Genomic DNA, 19618 nt, shown 5'->3' with positions numbered 1-19618 from the left:
CAAGTATGCTAAGGTTATTTCTTTGGTACGTTCCTACCATATTGAGAGAAAAAAGTATTCAAAATGCCAATTAAGTTTACTCATTAAAGAAAGAAAATAAAATACTGTCTACAGGGCTTCCCTGGGGGCGTAGTGGTTAAGAATCCGCCTGCCAATGCAGGGGACACGGGTTTGAGTCCTGGTCCAGGAAGATCCCACATGCCGCAGAGCAACTAAGCCCGTGCACCACAACTACTGAGCCTGTGCTCTAGAGCCCAGGAGCCACAACTACTGAGCCTGTGTGCCACAACTACTGAAGCCCGTGCACCTAGAGTCCATGCTCTGCAACGAGAGAAGCCACCACAATGAGAAGCCCGTACACCACAACAAAGAGTAGCCCCTGCTCGCTGCAACTAGAGAAAGCCCACGTGCAGCAACAAAGACCCAACGCAGCCAAAAATAAATAAATAAAATTTAAAAAAAAAGAGAGTAGGAATATACCAATCAAAAAAAAAAAAAAAAAAAATACTGTCTACAACAACTCCAAGGTTTTGTAAAGGCTTTGAAGTGAGAAAGTACAGTTTTAATGAATGCTTGAAAACAGCAACAATGAGCTTTTACATTGCTTTCTTTTATTCTAAAAACTGAGGTTTTAATGAATTTTGTAATTATGCTTATATATTTTGTAGGTCAATTTACATCTTTGTGTTTTCCTACTGGTATGTGAGTAAATGTATTCCACAACTGGCTTATAGTGTGAAAGTTAAATATTAAAGAAAACTTCATCATGATAACTGGTTTCATGAAAAACCATTACTTTCATACATGGAGTAAGAAACTATTGAAAGGCTGTATTTATATAATACTATATTTGAATATTTGAAAAACTACCTCCTAAAATTGATAAATTGGACATTTTTCAAAACTAAAAACTTTTGTCATTTGGAAGATACTGTTAAGAAAATGCAAAGGCAAACCACAGACAGGAGACTATGTTTGTAAAACATACATCTGAGAAAGGACTTGGAATCAGATATATAAGGATATTTTAAGACTCAATAATAAGAGGACAAGCAATAAGCTAAAAAATTTAACTAAAAAGTCAGTAATTTTGACAAACACTTAACCAAAGAAGATATACAGATGGGAAATAAACCTATGAAAATCTGGTCATCACTAGTCTTTAGGCTAGTGGAAGTTAAAACCACAATGAAAGTCCACTGAACACTCACAAGAATGGCTAAAATTAAAATGACAATATCATGGATTGATGAAAATATAGAATTATCATACATTGTTGATGGGGATGAAAAATGGTACATCTATCTTGGGAAACAGTTCAGCAGTTTTTTAAAGTTAAACATATACTTATCAAATGATCAGGAAATTCCACTCTATGTGTTTACCCAAGAGAATGAAGACATATGTCTACAAAAGACCTGTATGTAAATGACTGTAGTAGCTTTATTCATAATAAACCCAAACTGTAATAAACCAGTTATTCCCCCAACTGGAGAATAGATAAATTGTGTATATCTATACAATGAAATTCTAATCAGCAATAAAAAGAAATGGACTACTGGTACATGCAACAACATGAATAAACCTTAAAATAACTACGTTGCTATACAAGAACTCATACTGCATGATTCCAGTTTTATGAAAATCTAGGAAAAGCTAACTTATACAGACAGAAAGCTTATCATTAGCTGCCAGGAGCCAAGAGGTAGGGATAGGAGATTAACTATAAGAGTACATTAGGGACATGGGGGGTGGGGTGTTGGTGATAGAAATATTCTGTATCTTAATTGTGATGGTGGTTATAAGGATGTAAACATCTGTCAAAAATTCATAGAATTTTCTGCCCAAAGTTGGTGAATTTTATATACGCAAATTACATCTCAAAAAAGCTGACCAAAACAGATACCTAAAGCAGGGAGAAGCACAGTATTGTTTGAGTAGGGTGATTTGTAGAAGTAAATAGAATGAATCAGTCCTAAATAAACCCTCTGCTTAAGTTCTGTCTGGCCACACACGAATGAAGACCTTCTCTGTGGTCACTGCCTTGCCACACACTCCTTTAGAAGTAGAAGTAGGGAAGCAAGGTAGTGTGGTTAATTCAATCTGGAGTTGTCAGGGACTAAATAATGTTTACATTACTAGGTACTTTCAGTAAATGTGAATAAAAACTTAACTTCGTACAAACTCTCAAAACACTTTTAAAAGGCCTAGGTACATTCAATGCTCTTACATTCAGTGATTAGACAAAAACACTTATATGATATTAGCTAGTTTGTATACTTCATTGTTTAGAAGTACCCTGTGCCATTATTTCATGACAAAACCAAACTAAGAAAAATTTGTTGGATTATATTTGGTTAAGCAACTTTTAATTCATGATGTGGGTGTTTCAGCTGTTCATTCATCAAATCTTCACTTTAACAATAAAGGAAAAGCTATAAGGTCTCTGCATTTTAATATCTCTTTGTTCGGAATTAAAATACTCTACAAGCTTTAACTAAATTCTTCAACATCAATCACCCTTTACATAGGAAAAATTCAGGTTCCTCTGACTGAATTATGGAGAATTAACTTATTCTTCTGGAGCATTTTATTTCACATCCTAAGTATTTTAAAAGTGTAAAAAAAGAACTTATTGCTTATATAACTGAATATATAGGTAACATAAGAAATGACAATTAGCCAGGAGTTTTTAAAAGATATGTTTTATAAACTAATAGAGCAAAACTTCTTGATATTAAATTTTAAAGTAACTGAAAAACTGTGAAATCAATTTGCAAAATAAATACTATACTTACAGTTTGTTGCTGTCTGAAACTGAGAAGAAAGTGCTTGAGTAACTGAATTCCAAAATGTGTATAAAATTTCAGCGTGTCCATCCTATGACCCAAAAAAAGGGGATGTATTATTTTTTTAAAATTACAATGGATAAGACATAGCATCGAAAATGTATTAAAAATGTACTTAAGTCTATCAAACAATGGAATTATTAAGTAACTAAGCAGAAATATATAGATGAGTCAAATCATGTCTCATGTCATCATCCTTCTCTGCTACTTACTAGCTGTGTGAGCTTGGGCAAGTTGCTAAATCATTCTGTGCCTCCCTGCCCTCTGTAAAATGGAGATGATAACAGTACCCACACTGCAGGATTATTACAAGGATTTTAAAAGTTTATAAAAGTAAACTCTTGGGACAGTTCTTGACATATAATAAATCTTCAGTGAATGTTATTATTATTACAATTATTATCATCATCATCATTATATATACAGAAGGCAATTTTTGTTACCATAAGAAAATGAAGAACAAGCATGCTTAGACCAAAAGTGACCACCAAGATACAATTCACCAATTACGAAAGAGAACTGCCTGAAGTATAGACACAATTTTGTTTTTGTTTTTTTAAGTCACAGGAATTACTATTACTCATCTTAGCAGGATACCGTCACTCAATTATTAATACATATTTTAGAAAGTAATTACTAAAAAGAAAAGATAAATATTAGTTTAAGTGTCATTTGTTAAAACCAGACAAAGTACTTTAATACTGTTAAAAGAAAACGACACTTACAGAAATTTTACCAAGCCCTTTAAGGTACTTCTACATGTATGGTAATATTATATCAAATTGCCGTTATTCTATTTTTGAAGTACAACAATGCCAATTTCACATGGTTCACCCTAGTAACATAAATATGTATAATGTTCAAATATGACTACTGTCATAAAAAAGAATAATTAGGAAACTCATTCATTCTGCTTTAGTTTTGTACTTGCAAAGAATGAAATTCTACTTTTCAAGGTTATAAGAAAATGAGCAGTGAAAAATACTGATTTCTCACTTTTATGCCTATGCACATATCTATTTTCCTTGTTATTTGTTTCTTTAATAAGTTTTGTTTTGAATTCAAATGGGTATTGTGTATCATAAAAAGGCAAATCAAATAATTGCTAATTTCTTATGCAGTGATCACAAAATAGATTCAGATTACCAAGATTTTATGCACTATGTGTATTGTATATCATACACTTTAAAGTGGATGTTTTTCCAACAAGGACCTACAGCACAGAGAACTATATTCAATATCTTGTAATAACTTGTAATGGGAAAGAATCTGAAAAAGAATATATATACATATATAAATAAATGAGTCACTTTGCTGTACTGAAACTAACACAACATTGTTAATCAATTATACTTTAGTAAAAAAAAAAGTGAATGTTTTTCATCATATTAAAGAACCATTTTAATACATCACATTAACAAAATGAAGGACAAAACCACATGATTATCTCAACTGATGCACAAAAACGCATTTGACAAAATTCAACACACTTTCATGATAAAACCACTCAACAAGCTAGGAACAAGCTAGGTAATTACCTCAACATATTAAAGGTCATATATGAAAAGTCCACAGGTAACAACATAATGGTAAAAATCTGAAAGATGTCTAAGTTGCAGGAAATTTGGTGACTATATATATGCTTCTACATACACACACATACATACACTTAAAAAAGTAAACTTGGGTCAATCTTGCTTAAGCATACAAATACAAAATTCTCAGATATAACAGCAAATTGATTTCAGTATTTGAATTATCTACCTAAACAAGTAGGATTTATGTCAGCAAGGTACCTATCATTAAATATTAGGAAATTTATTAATAGCCCAATGTCTCCAGAAGGAAATCTACAGGATCATTTAGCTGAGTCAATAAAAGGCAATTAAACCCTTTAATTAACAAAATAATACCCAGTCCTCATATTTTTTAAGTTCGTAGAAAACAATGCATGAAATGATTCTTATACTTTTAAAATTATGATAAAAATCACAAAATTTACCATCTTAACCGCTTTTAAGTGTACAGCAGTGTTAACTCTATGTACCTTGATGTGCAACAGATCTCTGGAACTTTCTCATCTTGCAAAACTGAAACTCTATACCCATTGAGCAACAACTCCCATTTTCTTTCTCCCCCCAGCCCTTGAACTACCTATCTACTTTCTGTTTCTAAGACTGTGACTACTTGAGATACCTCATGTGAGTGGAATCACACAATATTTGTTTTTTTGTGATTGGATTATTTCATTTAGCATGATGTCCTTAAGTTTCACCCATCTTTAGCATGTAACAGAATTTCCTTCTTTTTTAAAGACTTAATAATATTCCATTGCATGTATGTATATACATGTGTGTCTGTGTATCACATTTTCTTTATCCCTTCATCCATCATCAGACATTTGGATTGCTTCTATCACTTGGCTATTATGAATAATGCTGCAATGAACATGACTGGGCAAATCTCTCTTCAAGATCCTGTTTTCAATTCTTTTGGATATATTGTGTATCTCCAGAAGTGAGATCGCTGGATCATACATTAATTCTGTTTTTAATTTTTTTGAGGAACCTCCACACTGTTTTTCTTAGCAGCCGCATGATTTTACATTCATATTAACAATATACAAGGGTTCCAATTTCTCCACATCCTCACCAACACCTGTTTTCTGTTTTGGAAATAGTCATCCTAATGAGTGCAGCAATATCTCATTATGATTTTGATTTGTACTTCCTGATGATTAGTGGTGTTGATCATCTTTTAATATGCTTGTTGGTCATTTGTATGTCTTCTTCAGACAAATGTCTATTCAAGTCCTTTACACATTTTTTTAGGTGAGTTGGGTGGTTTGTTGTTGTTGAGTTGTAGGAGTTCTTTATATATTATGGACATCAACCCCTTACCAGATATATAGCTTGCAAATATTGTCTCTCATTCTGTAGGTTGCCTTTTCATTCTGTTAATTGTTTCCTTTGTCACACAGAAGTTTTGAAGTCTGGTGTAGTCCCATTTGTCAATTTCACTTCTGTTGCCTGTGATTTTGTGTCATATCCATGAAATCACTGCCAAGTCCAATGTCATGAAGATTTCCCCATTTTCTACTCTGAGTTTTATAATTTTAGGTCTTACATTTAGGGCTTTAATTCATTTTGAATTAATTTTTGAATACGGTTTAAGGTAAGGGTCCAATTTCTTTCATTCACACATGAATATCCAGTTTTTCCAGCATCATTTGTTGAAGAGACTGGTAATATAAAGTTTGTGTGACCCTCTTTATTCTATATACCATTATTTGTCTTATTTTACCTGAAATTAATACTTTAATATTTAAAATTAATATTTTATCTGAAATTAATTAATTGTTTTCACTTAAGAAATGTTTATCAGTCTATTTTTATTCTTGTCATGTCACTGTTTTTTGACTCTTATAAACAACGTATTCTATTTTTAAACACTGTTTTATCTTTTAATAAGAAATTACAAACCAAATATGTTTAATAGGTTGTTTCTGCTTTTATCATCTCATTTTATGCTTTCTTTGTGTTTTCTTTGTTCTGTGGATTATTTTTGTTAGCTTTTATCTTCTCTAGAGGCTTTTTCTTTTATTTCTTTTGGATGTGTCATTATCTATTCCTATAACTAACCATAAATTCCTTTGATGCAAATCATCTTTGTAATTCACAGAATTACTGAAATAGATTTCGAGAAATAACAGGAATTCTTCAAGGCTTTTTAGAATTGCCAAAGTAAACAAGAAAATTCTAAGTCCTAGACATGACCTTTTGAAAGAAAACATAGGGTCCCAGATAATCTGGCTACTTCTTCCTTTTTAGTGACAAGTCACTCAAAACTTCTAAGCCAAGAAGTATGTACTTTTTAACTTAATCAGAGAAGAACTCAGACAAAGTGTCCATGCATTAGAATGTATGTGAACGTTGGCTAGGAAATTAACATTTTCTGAATGTCCATTATGTAACAGGCACCACTGAATGTTATCTCATTTAAACACTACAACAACCACCAGAATGTAAGCTCCATGACAGCAGAGGTCCCATTTTGTCTTTCTTACCACTCTAATTTCAACATCGAGAATGTGACCAGGACATAACAGGCACACAATAAATATTTACTGAAAAAATGAGTGGAACGATCTTATAAGATGACATTTTTAGTCCCTTTCTAGAGTGAAAACAAAGGCCAAAGAGAAAAGGTGACTTGCTTAGAATTACACAGAAAGTAGTACAGTAGTACAGAAAGTAGTAGAGCTGGGATTTGATCTAAGGTTTGTTTGACTGATATATTAAAGTATTAGTCCCCTTTAACTTGACTTACAAAGCCTTATATGACATGATTGTCCCAGCCTACTTCTCTTGTTACATACCACTGAGGTCAAGATCCAACCAGCACAAATTCCTTCAGGTTGCTGAAGGTTCTTCTGTAGTTTCTCCCAGTTACCAGCTTTTAATCCAGCACCTTCATCAGAGTCAGTTTAGGTGTCTCTTCTCTTGGTTCCCCCAGGTTTGGTGCACTCTGTTATATACATCTATAGCATCCCATGTTCCCCACCATAATTATATTTTCCTATTTAAATATAGGAAAAGAGCGGTGGTTAAGGAGAGGAACTCTGAAAGTAGGATATTAAGGTTCAGATCCAGTCTCTACCACTTCTAGAACCTGTGGGGCATCTGAGCGAAGACGATCTAGGCCACTAAATACGTACAAATCTCTGGCTTAAGAACAAGATCTAAGCTGGAGAAAGATTTAGGTGTTATCAGCATTTGGAGGTGGTAGAAGCTATTAACATGTGTGAGCTTTTCCATAGATTGCATGTGGCATGAGAGGAAAAGAATGTTGAGGATAGGACCCAGGGGAAAAACACTACTTAAAGGTTGGGGAAGAAATAATTTAGAGTGGAGAAAGAGAAGTGGTGGAGCTAATTATTAAAAAAAAAACAAAACAGACTGGTCACAGGTTAGTGATTGCTGAAACTGGACAATGGGTACATAGAGAGTCACTGTCCTATACTTTGGTTCTGTATGTTGGCTTCTGTTTGAAATTTTATGAATAAAATGTTTTAAAAGGAAGGGTAGGTGGAGAAGGAGGAATCAGTGAAGGATTCTGAAGAGATGTAGTATCTGTGAAGGAGGAAACCAGTATTAGAAGTAGTTACTACCTCTAAGGAGTGAAGTAAAAGAATCTTAGAAGTGAGTAGAAGGATTTGGTAGCTGGGTCATTAAAACTCCTTTAGTAACAACTGTTTCAGGGGAGTAGAAGCTTGATTTCAGTGGTTTGGAGCAAAACTGAAACAAGAAAGTAGAGACACAAAGTACCTAATGGAAATCTGGGCATGAAGGGAAGAAATACTTTGAGGGAGATAAAGGACCAAGGATTCTGTTCTGGTTTTGATTTTAGATGGTAGATCCCTGGGAGGAAGTAACTGGGAAAGGTTGATATCGGAGAAAGCAGAGAATGTCCTAGACAACGATAAGATGTAGAATGCGAACAAAAGTAGAGGGGTAAGTCTGAGAAAAGAGAAGATACAATCAACCTCTAACTTTGATACAGAAGGGGAAGGTGAGGATCAGTTCAGATAAAGATTTTATAAGACAGTGAACTTAAAGAGACATGGTCAGAGGGAACCAGACGTAACTAAGTTACGATCAAAACAGAAGAGGAAGTAAAAGATTTAGCAACAAGTCTGTGCCAGAGATCTCTGTGGAGAGATCACGTTGTGAATAAGAAAGCTTGCAGACTTGATCGAAGAAATCAAACAGATGTGAATTTTATATTAGCTTTTAATCATCTTCTGGATAAAAGCAGAGGGATCCTGGGGAAGCAAATATAAAGCAAAGAAAAAAGTTATCTTTACTGGAAAATAGCCTTCTGGGAGAACCATTTTGCTGTGTCTGATTACAAAAGAAGGAAGGTACAGAAATTCAGAAGGGACTTCAAGACGAACATCACAGAACAAAATGATAAAGCCTATACAACCAAAAGAATTTCAGTTAAAATCAAAATGTTGGCTTTTATATGTATATTGTTCAAAGATAAAGGAATACTTACAGTACGATCTACTTGTTTTTAAAAAAATGGGGGCTTAGATAAGGTGATAGTGGGAGGAAGTGAAAAGTAGTCAGATTTCAGATACCTTTTGATGATAGAATAGATAGGACTTGTTAAAATGTATAGAGCTAAATATTATAGAAAAACCATATACAAAATGTTAACAGAAGTTATCTCGGGCTTCCCGGGTGGCACAGTGGTTAAGAATCCTCCTGCCAAGGCAGGGGACACGGGTTCGAGCCCTGGTCCGGGAAGATCCCACATGCTGCGGAGCAACTAAGCCCGTGCACCACAACTACTGAGCCTGTGCTCTAGAGCCCGTGAGCCACAACTACTGAAGCCCGCGTGCCTAGAGCCCATGCTCCGCAACAAGAGAAGACACCGCAGTGAGAAGCCCGCGCACCGCAATGAAGAGTAGCCCCCGCTCACCGCAACTAGAGAAAGCCCTCACGTAGCAATGAAGACCCAATGTAGCTAAAAAATAAATAAATAAATTACTTAATTTAAAAAAAAAGAAATTATTTCTGGGCGATAGGATTAAACATGATGCTTCCTTTATTCTTTTTAATTTTTTGCAAGAGTAATTAAGATAATCTAATTTAATTCTAAAGACAAGAATAAATTCTTGATGTAAAAAATTCAATACTGAAACACACATGGTAAAAATTTAAAGCTTCTCTTCAAACTCAGATCCCTTATCCCACACTTTTCCCTAGAGATCTTTGTTAAACTACAGTGTTAAAGGGTTTTAAAACCCTTTCTATAGAGTTTACTGTAGTGTTTCTCAACCTTTCTTTTCATATTGCCCCTCCAAAAAGAAAACTAAATAATTAATTATACATATATATAATACATATTATATAATTATATAATATAACTGCACTTAATTTAAATTTAAATTTAACTTAGTTTCTCCCTGATGACAGATGCTAAATACTAAGGAGTAAGATTTTGTATGGTAGGACTGAACTCTGGAGACCACAAGCCAATGTAATATATAAGATTTTTTGTGCCTCCTCCCTCCCTCCAAAAAACAACTTTTTCTCCCTCTTGGGGTCAATATTGCCCTTGTTGAGAACGCATGGTGGACTGGTATTTTAAATAGACTGTCACTCAAATTAGATTTAGTATGAACCACAATCTCCTTCAAACTTTTCCCCTGGCTTCCCTCACCATATTCTCTTTGGTTTCATCCTCCTCTTGAAATACTCCTTGTGGCCTCCTCTGTTACAATGTTTCCCAAACTCACTGAATGTAAATATTTTTAACTATACATTCTAATATATGTTTAATTATTTGTTTAAAATGATATACAAATACCACTGTATTAATAAAATAAGTGCAATACAAAATGTACGAAAATAGTTTAAAGGATAAAACTTATAAAAAGGACAGGCAGAAATTATAACTATCTTCTTCCATGTCAAAATGTGTACACACTTTGGAAACCAGAGTTCTACATGAGTTTTATATGTTGCATTTTCAAGGTAGGTTTCTTTTCTCTCTATAGCCGGTCTTACCCATTACCATGGCTTTGATTGCCAATATGAGCTGATATCGCCCAAATTTATGTCTCTAGCAGAGGCCTCTCTTCTGAGCTCCAGACTCCCATATTAAATTGCCTAACTGACATCTTCACTTGGACGTCCCCTGAGCACCTGAATACAGAGCTTATCTTCCCTCCTAAATGTGCTCTTCGGTTTATGCTCTCAAATGAAGTTACTACTATCTACCAGAACCCTGTCAAACCTGAACCAATGATATCATCCTTGATACCTTCTTCTCCATCTCACCACTTTTAATCCATCACTAAGATTTGTCAGTTTTCTCTCCTGAATAATTCTCAAATCACTGCAATTCTCTCCATTTTCACTGGCATCAATGTAAATTACTGTTATAGGCTGAGTTTTGTCCCGACAAAATTCATATGTTGAAGTCCTAATCCCCCATACTTGAAAATGTGACCATATTTTGAGATAGGTCTTTAAAGAAGTAATTAAATTAAAATGGGGTCATTAGAAGGTCCTTATAAGAAAAAGAAATCTGAAACACAGACACATACAGAAGGAAGATGGTGTGAAGACACAGGGAGAAGACAGCTCTATGGACATTTGTATACAAGTCTTTGTATGGATATATTATTTCATTTCTCTTGGATTAATAACTAGGGGTATATTGCTAGGTCATATAATATATGTATGTTTAACTCTTTAAGAAACAGCCAAACTGTTTTCCAAAGTGGTTGTACAATTTTACACTTCCCTTCAGCAGTATATGAGAGGTCCAGTTGCTCCATATTCCCACCAACACTTGGTATGGTCAGGTCTTTTAAATTTTAGATATGTGCTTAATTGACATCTATCTCTAAAGTGTCTATTCAAATCTTTGGCCTATTTTTTTAAGCTGGCTTTTTTTGTTTTCTTATTGAATTCTGAGAGTTCTTTAGACATAAGCCCTTTATTAGATACGTGATTTGCAAATATTTTCTCCCAGTTTATTCCTTATCTTGTATTCTCTTAATGGAGTATTTTGCAGAACATAAATTCTTAATTTTGAGTAAGTCCAAAATATCAACTTTTTTCATTTATGGATAGAGCTTTTGGTGTTGCATCTAAGAAATCTTTTTCTACCCCTAAGTCACAAAGTTTTGTTCTGTTTTCTTCTATAAGTTTTAGAATTTTAGGCTTTACCTCTGCATATCCAAATGTTTCAGTATTACCTGTTAAAGACTACTGCGTCAAGATAGAAATGTCTTTGTAACTTTTTTTGAAAATCAATTTGCCACATATGTGTCAGTGTATTTTTGGACCCTCTATTCTGCATCAATGATCTATGTCTCTAACTTTATGCCAATTCCACATTTTCTTGAATATGGTAGTTAAGTCTTGAAATCAGGTATTGTTAGCCCTCCAATTTCGCTTTTCTTTTCCCAAGTTGTGCTGGGTACCCCAAGTCCTTTGTATTTCTGTTTGAATTTTAGAATCAGTTTGTCAGTCACTCCAAAACACCTGTTAGGATTATAGGTCAATTTAGGAAGAAGGGACATCTTAACAACAGCAAATCTATCAACACATAAATAAGGTATCTCTATTTCCTTAGGTCTTCTTTAATTTCTCTCAGCAATATTTAGCGTTTTCAGCTTCCAGATGTTCATCTTCTGACACATTTACTCCTAAGATTTCATATTCTTTGATGTTACTATATATGGAATTATTAAATTTCAATTCTCAATAGTACATTGCTAATATATAGAAGTACAACTGATTTTTGTATATTGACCTTGTATTCTGTAATCTTGCAGCATATCACTTATGAGCTCTAGTAGCCTTTTTGTAGATTCCATCGAGTTTTTAACAGAGATAATCTTATCATTTGTATATAAAGACCATCTTACTTTTCATTTCCAAACTGGAAGCCTTTTATTTCTTTTTCTTGTTCATTGCACTAGCTAGGAAAATGCTCAACAGACGTAGTGAGAGCATAAAGAATCCTTGTCCTCTCCCAAATTTTAAGGGAGAAACATTCAGTGTTCACCATTGTATACGATTTTACCTGTTCATTGTTCCTAAATGCCTTTTATCAGGTTGAGAAAGTTCTATTCCTAGTCTGCTGAGAATTCTTATCAGAAATGGATGTTGGATTCTGTCATACTTTTTCTGCATGTATTGAGATGGTCATGTGGTTTTTCTTTTTTAGTTTGCTGACTTTCCTTTTCCAATTAGCCTCATACTAAAGCCTCATTCAATCCTCCATAATTTTCAGCCTCTCATTTGTTCCATACTCTTGTTTGTATGCTGCGTTCTAGATAATATCATCAATTCTAACTGCCAGGCTAATTCATTTTCTGGTTTTACGTAACATCTGTTTCACCTATCTGCTGAAATTTTTATTTCAATGATTTAATTTTTAATTTCTAAATGTTCTGTTTGGTTCTTCTTTAGACCTACTTGATCATTTCTTAAGTCACTTATTTCTCGTTTTTTATTCCATTCTTTATTTCTACAACATATACAGGTATTCTAGATTCTTTGTCAGTTAATTCTAACATCTGAAGTCCATAGTGTCCTTCAGAAGTTCTTTCAGAATCTAAAACCTTTTTGAATTGTGTTTATTTTTCCTGCTGACTCTCAATCATAGCTTCTAGTTTATTTATAGGACTGGTGATTTTTAACTGTCAGCTCATAGTTGGCTGACCTTAACATGTGGAGAATCCTGATAGCTAAAACTAGATATGCTTTCCTCTTCAGGGGATCTGCATTTGTTTGTGAGAGTAGGTACTGTTACCAACCAAGGACCATGTCTGCCGCAGTCTCAGGTATCAGCTTAATGCAAGACTATCAGGTTCATTCTTCCACCTTGCTAGAGCTTAGTGGACTGATCCCATCATTGACATGGACGTTTGACTGCAGGGCAACTCTAGCTTTTGCAATGACTTAGAGCTCACAAATCTCCACTACAGTTTCAACTACTTTATCTGCTTATGTATATCTGTATATGCATATGCCCCTCAGAGATTCTCTTACTTTTTGCAGGGCCAACAGTGCATCACAAATTACGCTTTTCTTGGGGCTTCCCTGGTGGCGCAGTGGTTAAGAATCTGCCTGACAATGCAGGGGACATGGGTTTGAGCCCTGGTCCGGGAAGATCCCACATGCCATGGAGCAACGAAGCCTGTGTGCCACAACTACTGAGCCTGCGCTCTAGAGCCCACAAGCCACACCTACTGAGCCCGCATGCCACAACTACTAAAGCCCGTGTTCCGCAACAAGAGAAGCCACCGTAAGGAGAAGGCTGCACACCGCAACAAAGAGTAGCCCCCGCTCACTGCAACTAGAGAAAGCCCGTGCGCAGCAACAAAGACCCAGCGCAGCCAAAAATAAATTTTAAAAAAAATTATGCTTTTCTAACTTATCTAAAATTTGTTTTACTGCAGGGAGAGGGCCCTTAAAAATAACTGGTCCCCATTCTAGTAAAGCAAAAATCTTCTAACCTTTATAGATAAGAGTATTTATTGATAATACCTTAGACATGTAACTGGCTAATTGCCACTTGATTTTTTTAATCAAATTGCGATGCCACTGATAAATAAGTTAAACATTTTTCTCATAATATTAAAAAGATTCCTTATTTGGGTGTCCTACAATTTTTTTCTGAATCTTAAATGCTATAATCAAATCATCTGATACATCTAAAAGGGCAAAAGAAAACATTGTTTTTCATAGTTAAACTCCTCGTTAGTACTATAGCTGCGCAAAATGCTGAACACATTCCAAATATAGCTTAATGCATCCTACACACAATTACAAGATTCTGTTCAATGATAAAAAATGCTGGCTTAGAAAATGAAAGTATCATATCTACACTCCCACATATAGCTAAACTGGCTTAATTCTGCAGATGAGAATCTACAACCTGTTTTCCACTGTATGGATCCTGAATAACTTGTCAATAATTTGCTACACTCACTTTCAAAGTGTTACATATAGTATTGATGATTATATAGTGATACTAGAACTTTTAACAGGTTTTAAAAGATACCAAAATTGAATTTTTGATGTCTAATAAACAGTCTAGAAATCTAATTTAAAATGAGAAGATTTATCCATTCAAGTAATCTTTGGAAATACAATATAAAAAGGGGAAAGAAGTATATCCCAAATTTAAACGCCATAAAGAATTAATATGATAGGTATAAAGGTGTCTGCAAATTTATAGTATGAACTGAAAATAACAGGCTAATTTTACAAGTTAGCTAGAACATTTATTAAATTAAGCAGAAGCAGCATTAGTTATCTTAATTAAGGAAAAGTTTTCAAAAGGCTTTACATTAACACTGTATTCTTAAGATTTATTATACTTGATATAATTGGCCCAGTTTTATTTTATACTCAACCCATTTATGCCCTCTTTACACTATCATGTATTCTTTATAACATGATAAACATCTACTACAAAACCTCCTGAACTAATAAAGCGTTCCAGAAACTATCAACATGTAGGACTTTTTTCTCCTCTTGTACATACCTAAGATCAGACTCTGAATACTAATATGTACAGTTCTATCATCTGAAATCAGATATCTTAACAAACAGCAAGGCAGATTTGGCAATATTAACCTCAAAACTAAACGTTTTTAAAGTAAACCCATTTTTTTGCCTACTAAAAGAATATAAATGATTTAACAATTCTCACAAGACCTCACAGAACAGAATGAAGGAAAACCATCCTTGTTGTTTTTATGACTACAGAATTACCAAATGTTAGATCATAAACCCATGATTCTTCAGTAAAGTGAGACATATAATCATGACACATTCATAGTAAATCCTTGATACTGTCTTATTTAAGGAAGCATGGTTTCTTAAATTTCTAATTCTCAGCATGAATATACACGCATATCATGTTATTAGAACTGTTAAAAAAAAAACTGACCTTCTCACACAGTAAGGTTCTTTATTACCATGCACATGGCAACTTTATGACCCCTAAATAAAAGTTTCAAAGTTTAAAAAAAAAAGACTGAAATAATAATCATGATAGCAAATTATTGAGCCAATCTCTGAATTAAGTCTACATTATCTAATTTTCCTTCAGAAAACCTCAGCTCTATAGGTAATATTACCACCTCCATTTGATGTCTGATGGTCTTAAAGATTATAGGACCTATCCAAGGTTGCATAATCAATGTAGGAAATCTTAGCTCTGTCTGATACCAGGGCCCAAGGACCCAGCTCTTAATCACTGTACTATCCTGCCTTTAACACTACTTGAACAGATATTCAGAAATGTAACCTTGAAACTACTTGGCTGTCCAAATGCTAAAAAAAAACTATACTTAAACCTATAAAAATTACTTTAGACTATTTTAAGATATTTTAAGCACTTGGATTGACTGTAACAGATAAATTTTAAATAATGAGCATGGCAAGGCAGTTCATTTGCCTGCAGATAAAGTCTTAGAAACTTAACCAAGTTTCTCCCATAAATATAATTTTTTTAAAAAAATCCATAAGGAAATATAAATTAAATCAATGAGATACCACTACATACCTATTAGAATAGTTAAAATCCAAAACACTGACAATATCAAATGCTGACAAGGATGTGGAACAACAGGAACGTTGTTTCTTTGCTAATGAGAATGCAAAATAATACAGCCATGCTGGAAGACAGTTTGGTGGTTTCTTACAAAGCTAAACATAGTCTAACTATAAGATACAGCAATCACATACCTTGGTATTTACTCAAATGAGCTGAAAATCTATATCCACACAAAAATCTGTGCATGAATGTTTGTAACAATTTAAATCATAATTGTCAAAAAATGGAAGCAACAACACGTCCTTCAATAGGTGAATGGGTAAACAAACTAGGTATATCCACAGAGTAAAATATCATTCAGTGATAAAAAAAAAATGAGCAATGAAGCAATGAAGACATGAAGAAACCTTAAATGCATATTACTAAGTGAGAGAAACCAGTATGAAAAGGCAACCTACTGTATGATTCCAATTATATGATATTCTGAAAAAGACAAAACTCTGAAGACAGTAAAAAGATCATTGGTCGCCAGGGGTTAAGGAGATAAGTGGGGGAAGGATGAACTGGTGGAGCATAGAGGATTTTTAAGGAAGTAAAACTACTGAACCTCTTTTGCATGATACTATAAATGGTGGACGCAGGAAATTATGTATTTGCATAATGCATTATGCATCTTGCATTGGTGTGGTGCATTTGTTACAACTGATGAACCATGACTGATATATTATTAATAATTAAAGTCCATAGTTTACATTAGGATTAGCTCACTGTGTAGTACATTTATAAGTTTTGTATAATGCACAAGAGATGTTATGATAACCTAGCAAGTATCAGACGTATTTTCTGCTCAATTTTTTTGTACACCTAAAGCTGTTCTAAAAAATAAAAATCATTAATTTTTAAAGAAATCTACAGGTATTGAACTACAACAAAAGAATAATAAATTACAAAAATTATTTAACAGAGGAAAATGCAAAGTACAGTTTTGTTTTGTTTGTAGAAAAGAAACAAGTTGGCAAGAAGTCAAACATGGAAATTCCATCACACTTTATAGTTAATTACAGAAGCATTAGAATCAAGTGGTTTAAAAGCAAAGAAACCTGGAAAATTAATTCTTAATTTTCCTACTTGACATGAAATTAATAGTGTAATTTCATTTGTATTTAAATTATAAACCAAAGAGAAAATATCTATTAATTTAGCTTTCAGTGAATTTCAAAATGTGGACTACAACTTATAAAAATTTAATACATAAATTTTAAAAATCTGTTCTGGTAGATTGCAATCTAAAAACATGTTATTTGCTAGAAATTATCTTCCTAGGAAAAAAGCATTAATTTCTAAATAGATATTGTAGAAAGCATATGACATAAATTCTAAATCATTTCATCTTGAATTATTTACACTGTTTTGATTTTTAAAAAAATATATTCAGAGGTTTAAAAGGCTAAACCACTAAATTAGAAAGAACTTTCAATACCAGGATATATCCATAAAAATCTTGAAGCTCCAAAAAAAATCTAGTAGTGTAAGAACATTCTCTTTATAACATTTTCCTCAAAAACAGATCACAAAATGATTTAGAGATCTTGGTTCAAAAACTGCTCTTCAATGACCCAAGATATATACCATCACTTACTCAAGTTTAAAATTTTATGAAGACTTTAAGGATTATTATTTGGGCCTCAAATCATTCTAAAAATCCTATACTTTTTATAAAGGTTCTACTGCCACTGATAATTATTTTAACTAAATAATACTCTTATATTGTAGTTATATAATTAGCAAAAATACCTGTTTACAGCTTTATAACGAAGGAAAAGACTAAAGAAATTATAGCAAATATAGTAAATTTTACGTGCTATCTTTGTAATTTATGACATATTTTCCTTAGAGTATTTTTACTTCTCTTTTGTCCTAGAGTTCCCAAAATTGTAGGGTCATGAGTTATTTTGGACTTTCCAAAGAAGATTGATCTATTCTGAATATAGATGAGCACACTGAATCCCAAGAGGGACTAAATTTTTATTCATAAATATCACCTTACAAGAAAAAACATCAACTAAACTGTAAAGTTACATTAAAATTTATAATAAATGTAAATATGTATGTGTGTATTGTGTATGACTACTGTCTTAAAAAACAGAAGAAGAATATTTGGAAGATCAATCTTCACTGGCTTTATTTTAATTAAATAAGAAATATTTTTAAGTAAATGAAAAGGACGAATACAATGAAAGCATATATCCCTATTCCTCATAATCCTTTTTAGTTAGAAATAATTCACATGCATTTAAAACCTGACCCAGTGTTCATCCAGTGTAATAACTGATTGTTGACAAGAATTGATATGTGAGTTTTTATGTAGAAACTTTGCCCAATGCAGCAATATCACAACAACTTTCATATATAACATACAGCAGTCTTAATTACATTAATTAATTATATTCATCGTGCTACACATTACATCCCTAGTACTTATTTATCTTGTAACTGGAAGTTTGCACCTTCTGACTGCCTTCATCCAATTTCCCCTTCCGGGCTCCCCTCTAGCAACCACCTGCTTGTTCTCTGTATCTATAACTTAATTTCTATTTTGTTACGTTTGTTCATTTGTTTTTTAGATTCCACAGTATTTGTCTTTCTCTGTCTGACTTGGTTTATATACTGTTACTATACTATATCACAGCCACAAGCAGGACTATGTACTGAGTGCTATGAATCCTCCTAGCAAATCACCAAACTTGGGGGTGCTTTTGGAGATCCCCAACACAGGAAATAAAATATTTAAATTCTGAACTACAAAGTAAACTATCTACACCACGATGATAGAAACTTAGAGAATCTTTTTCATTGGAGCACTAGGTGTTAAGATTTAATGAACAGAATTTCTAGTTATTCCATTCATCACTATCAAAAACATATCAAAATGAATGAATAAAATGTAGAGTCAGGGATTTTTATGCATGGAAGGAATTCTTGTGGCCCACGAGGCCAGTAGATTGGTAGATGACAGAAGGGAAACTTTAGAATATGAAAAAATAATACATTAATGTGCTTTATAGGAAAAATTAACAACTGAATGGATTGTACCATCTTCAGAGAAGACTTTATAAGGCATTATAACAACCACTAATTAAATCTCTTATATACCAAAAATTTTTATCTTATTCTCTATCGGGACTTTAAAACACTTCTACGATAAATCATTTATATTATTAAAAAATGGGAAATTACTATATGCATTTGAGAAATTATTCTATAAATAGTATTAGCTAGCATCTACTCAATAAACAAACATGCAAACAAAATTTGTGGTTGTCAAGAAACATACTTCCCTTTAGCTCTCTGACATGTAGCCTCTCTGTCAGACAGGAACACAAATAATGCTGGCTCATTATCTTCCTGCATTCTTTCATAAAGAGATAAAAATACTTTCATTTAAACATACCTTAACTATTTCTTCAATGAAACAAATGTGAGAGACAGGGTCTCTCTTCTTGGCTAATATTTTTTGCAGATGTTGTACCTAAAAAGGGGGAAGAGAGGGAGAATGTACATAACTGAGTATTTTCAAATGAAACAAATATTAAGCATAAGCATTAGAAACAGAAAGGGAAGGGAAAAGACATTTTGCTAGAGCCCTTACATATATTATAATTAGCTAA

At 33.2% G+C, this 19618-nt stretch overlaps 1 protein-coding gene across 1 annotated transcript in view; it reads right to left on the bottom strand.

Moving 5' to 3' along the window:
- Positions 1–19618, bottom strand: part of COG5 (component of oligomeric golgi complex 5) — a 296956-nt gene that overhangs the window by 98107 nt on the left and 179231 nt on the right. The window contains exons 10-11 of the mRNA XM_068550382.1: positions 19402–19479; positions 2799–2880 (exon numbers count right to left, since the gene is read on the bottom strand). Of these exons, the coding sequence (XP_068406483.1) occupies positions 2799–2880; positions 19402–19479 (160 nt within the window). The remainder of the gene's footprint in view (positions 1–2798; positions 2881–19401; positions 19480–19618) is intronic.

Source organism: Eschrichtius robustus, chromosome 8 (genome assembly GCF_028021215.1).
Source record: "Eschrichtius robustus isolate mEscRob2 chromosome 8, mEscRob2.pri, whole genome shotgun sequence".
Classification (NCBI taxonomy): Eukaryota; Metazoa; Chordata; class Mammalia; order Artiodactyla; family Eschrichtiidae; genus Eschrichtius; species Eschrichtius robustus.
This window is presented reverse-complemented; position numbering and strand designations above follow the sequence as displayed.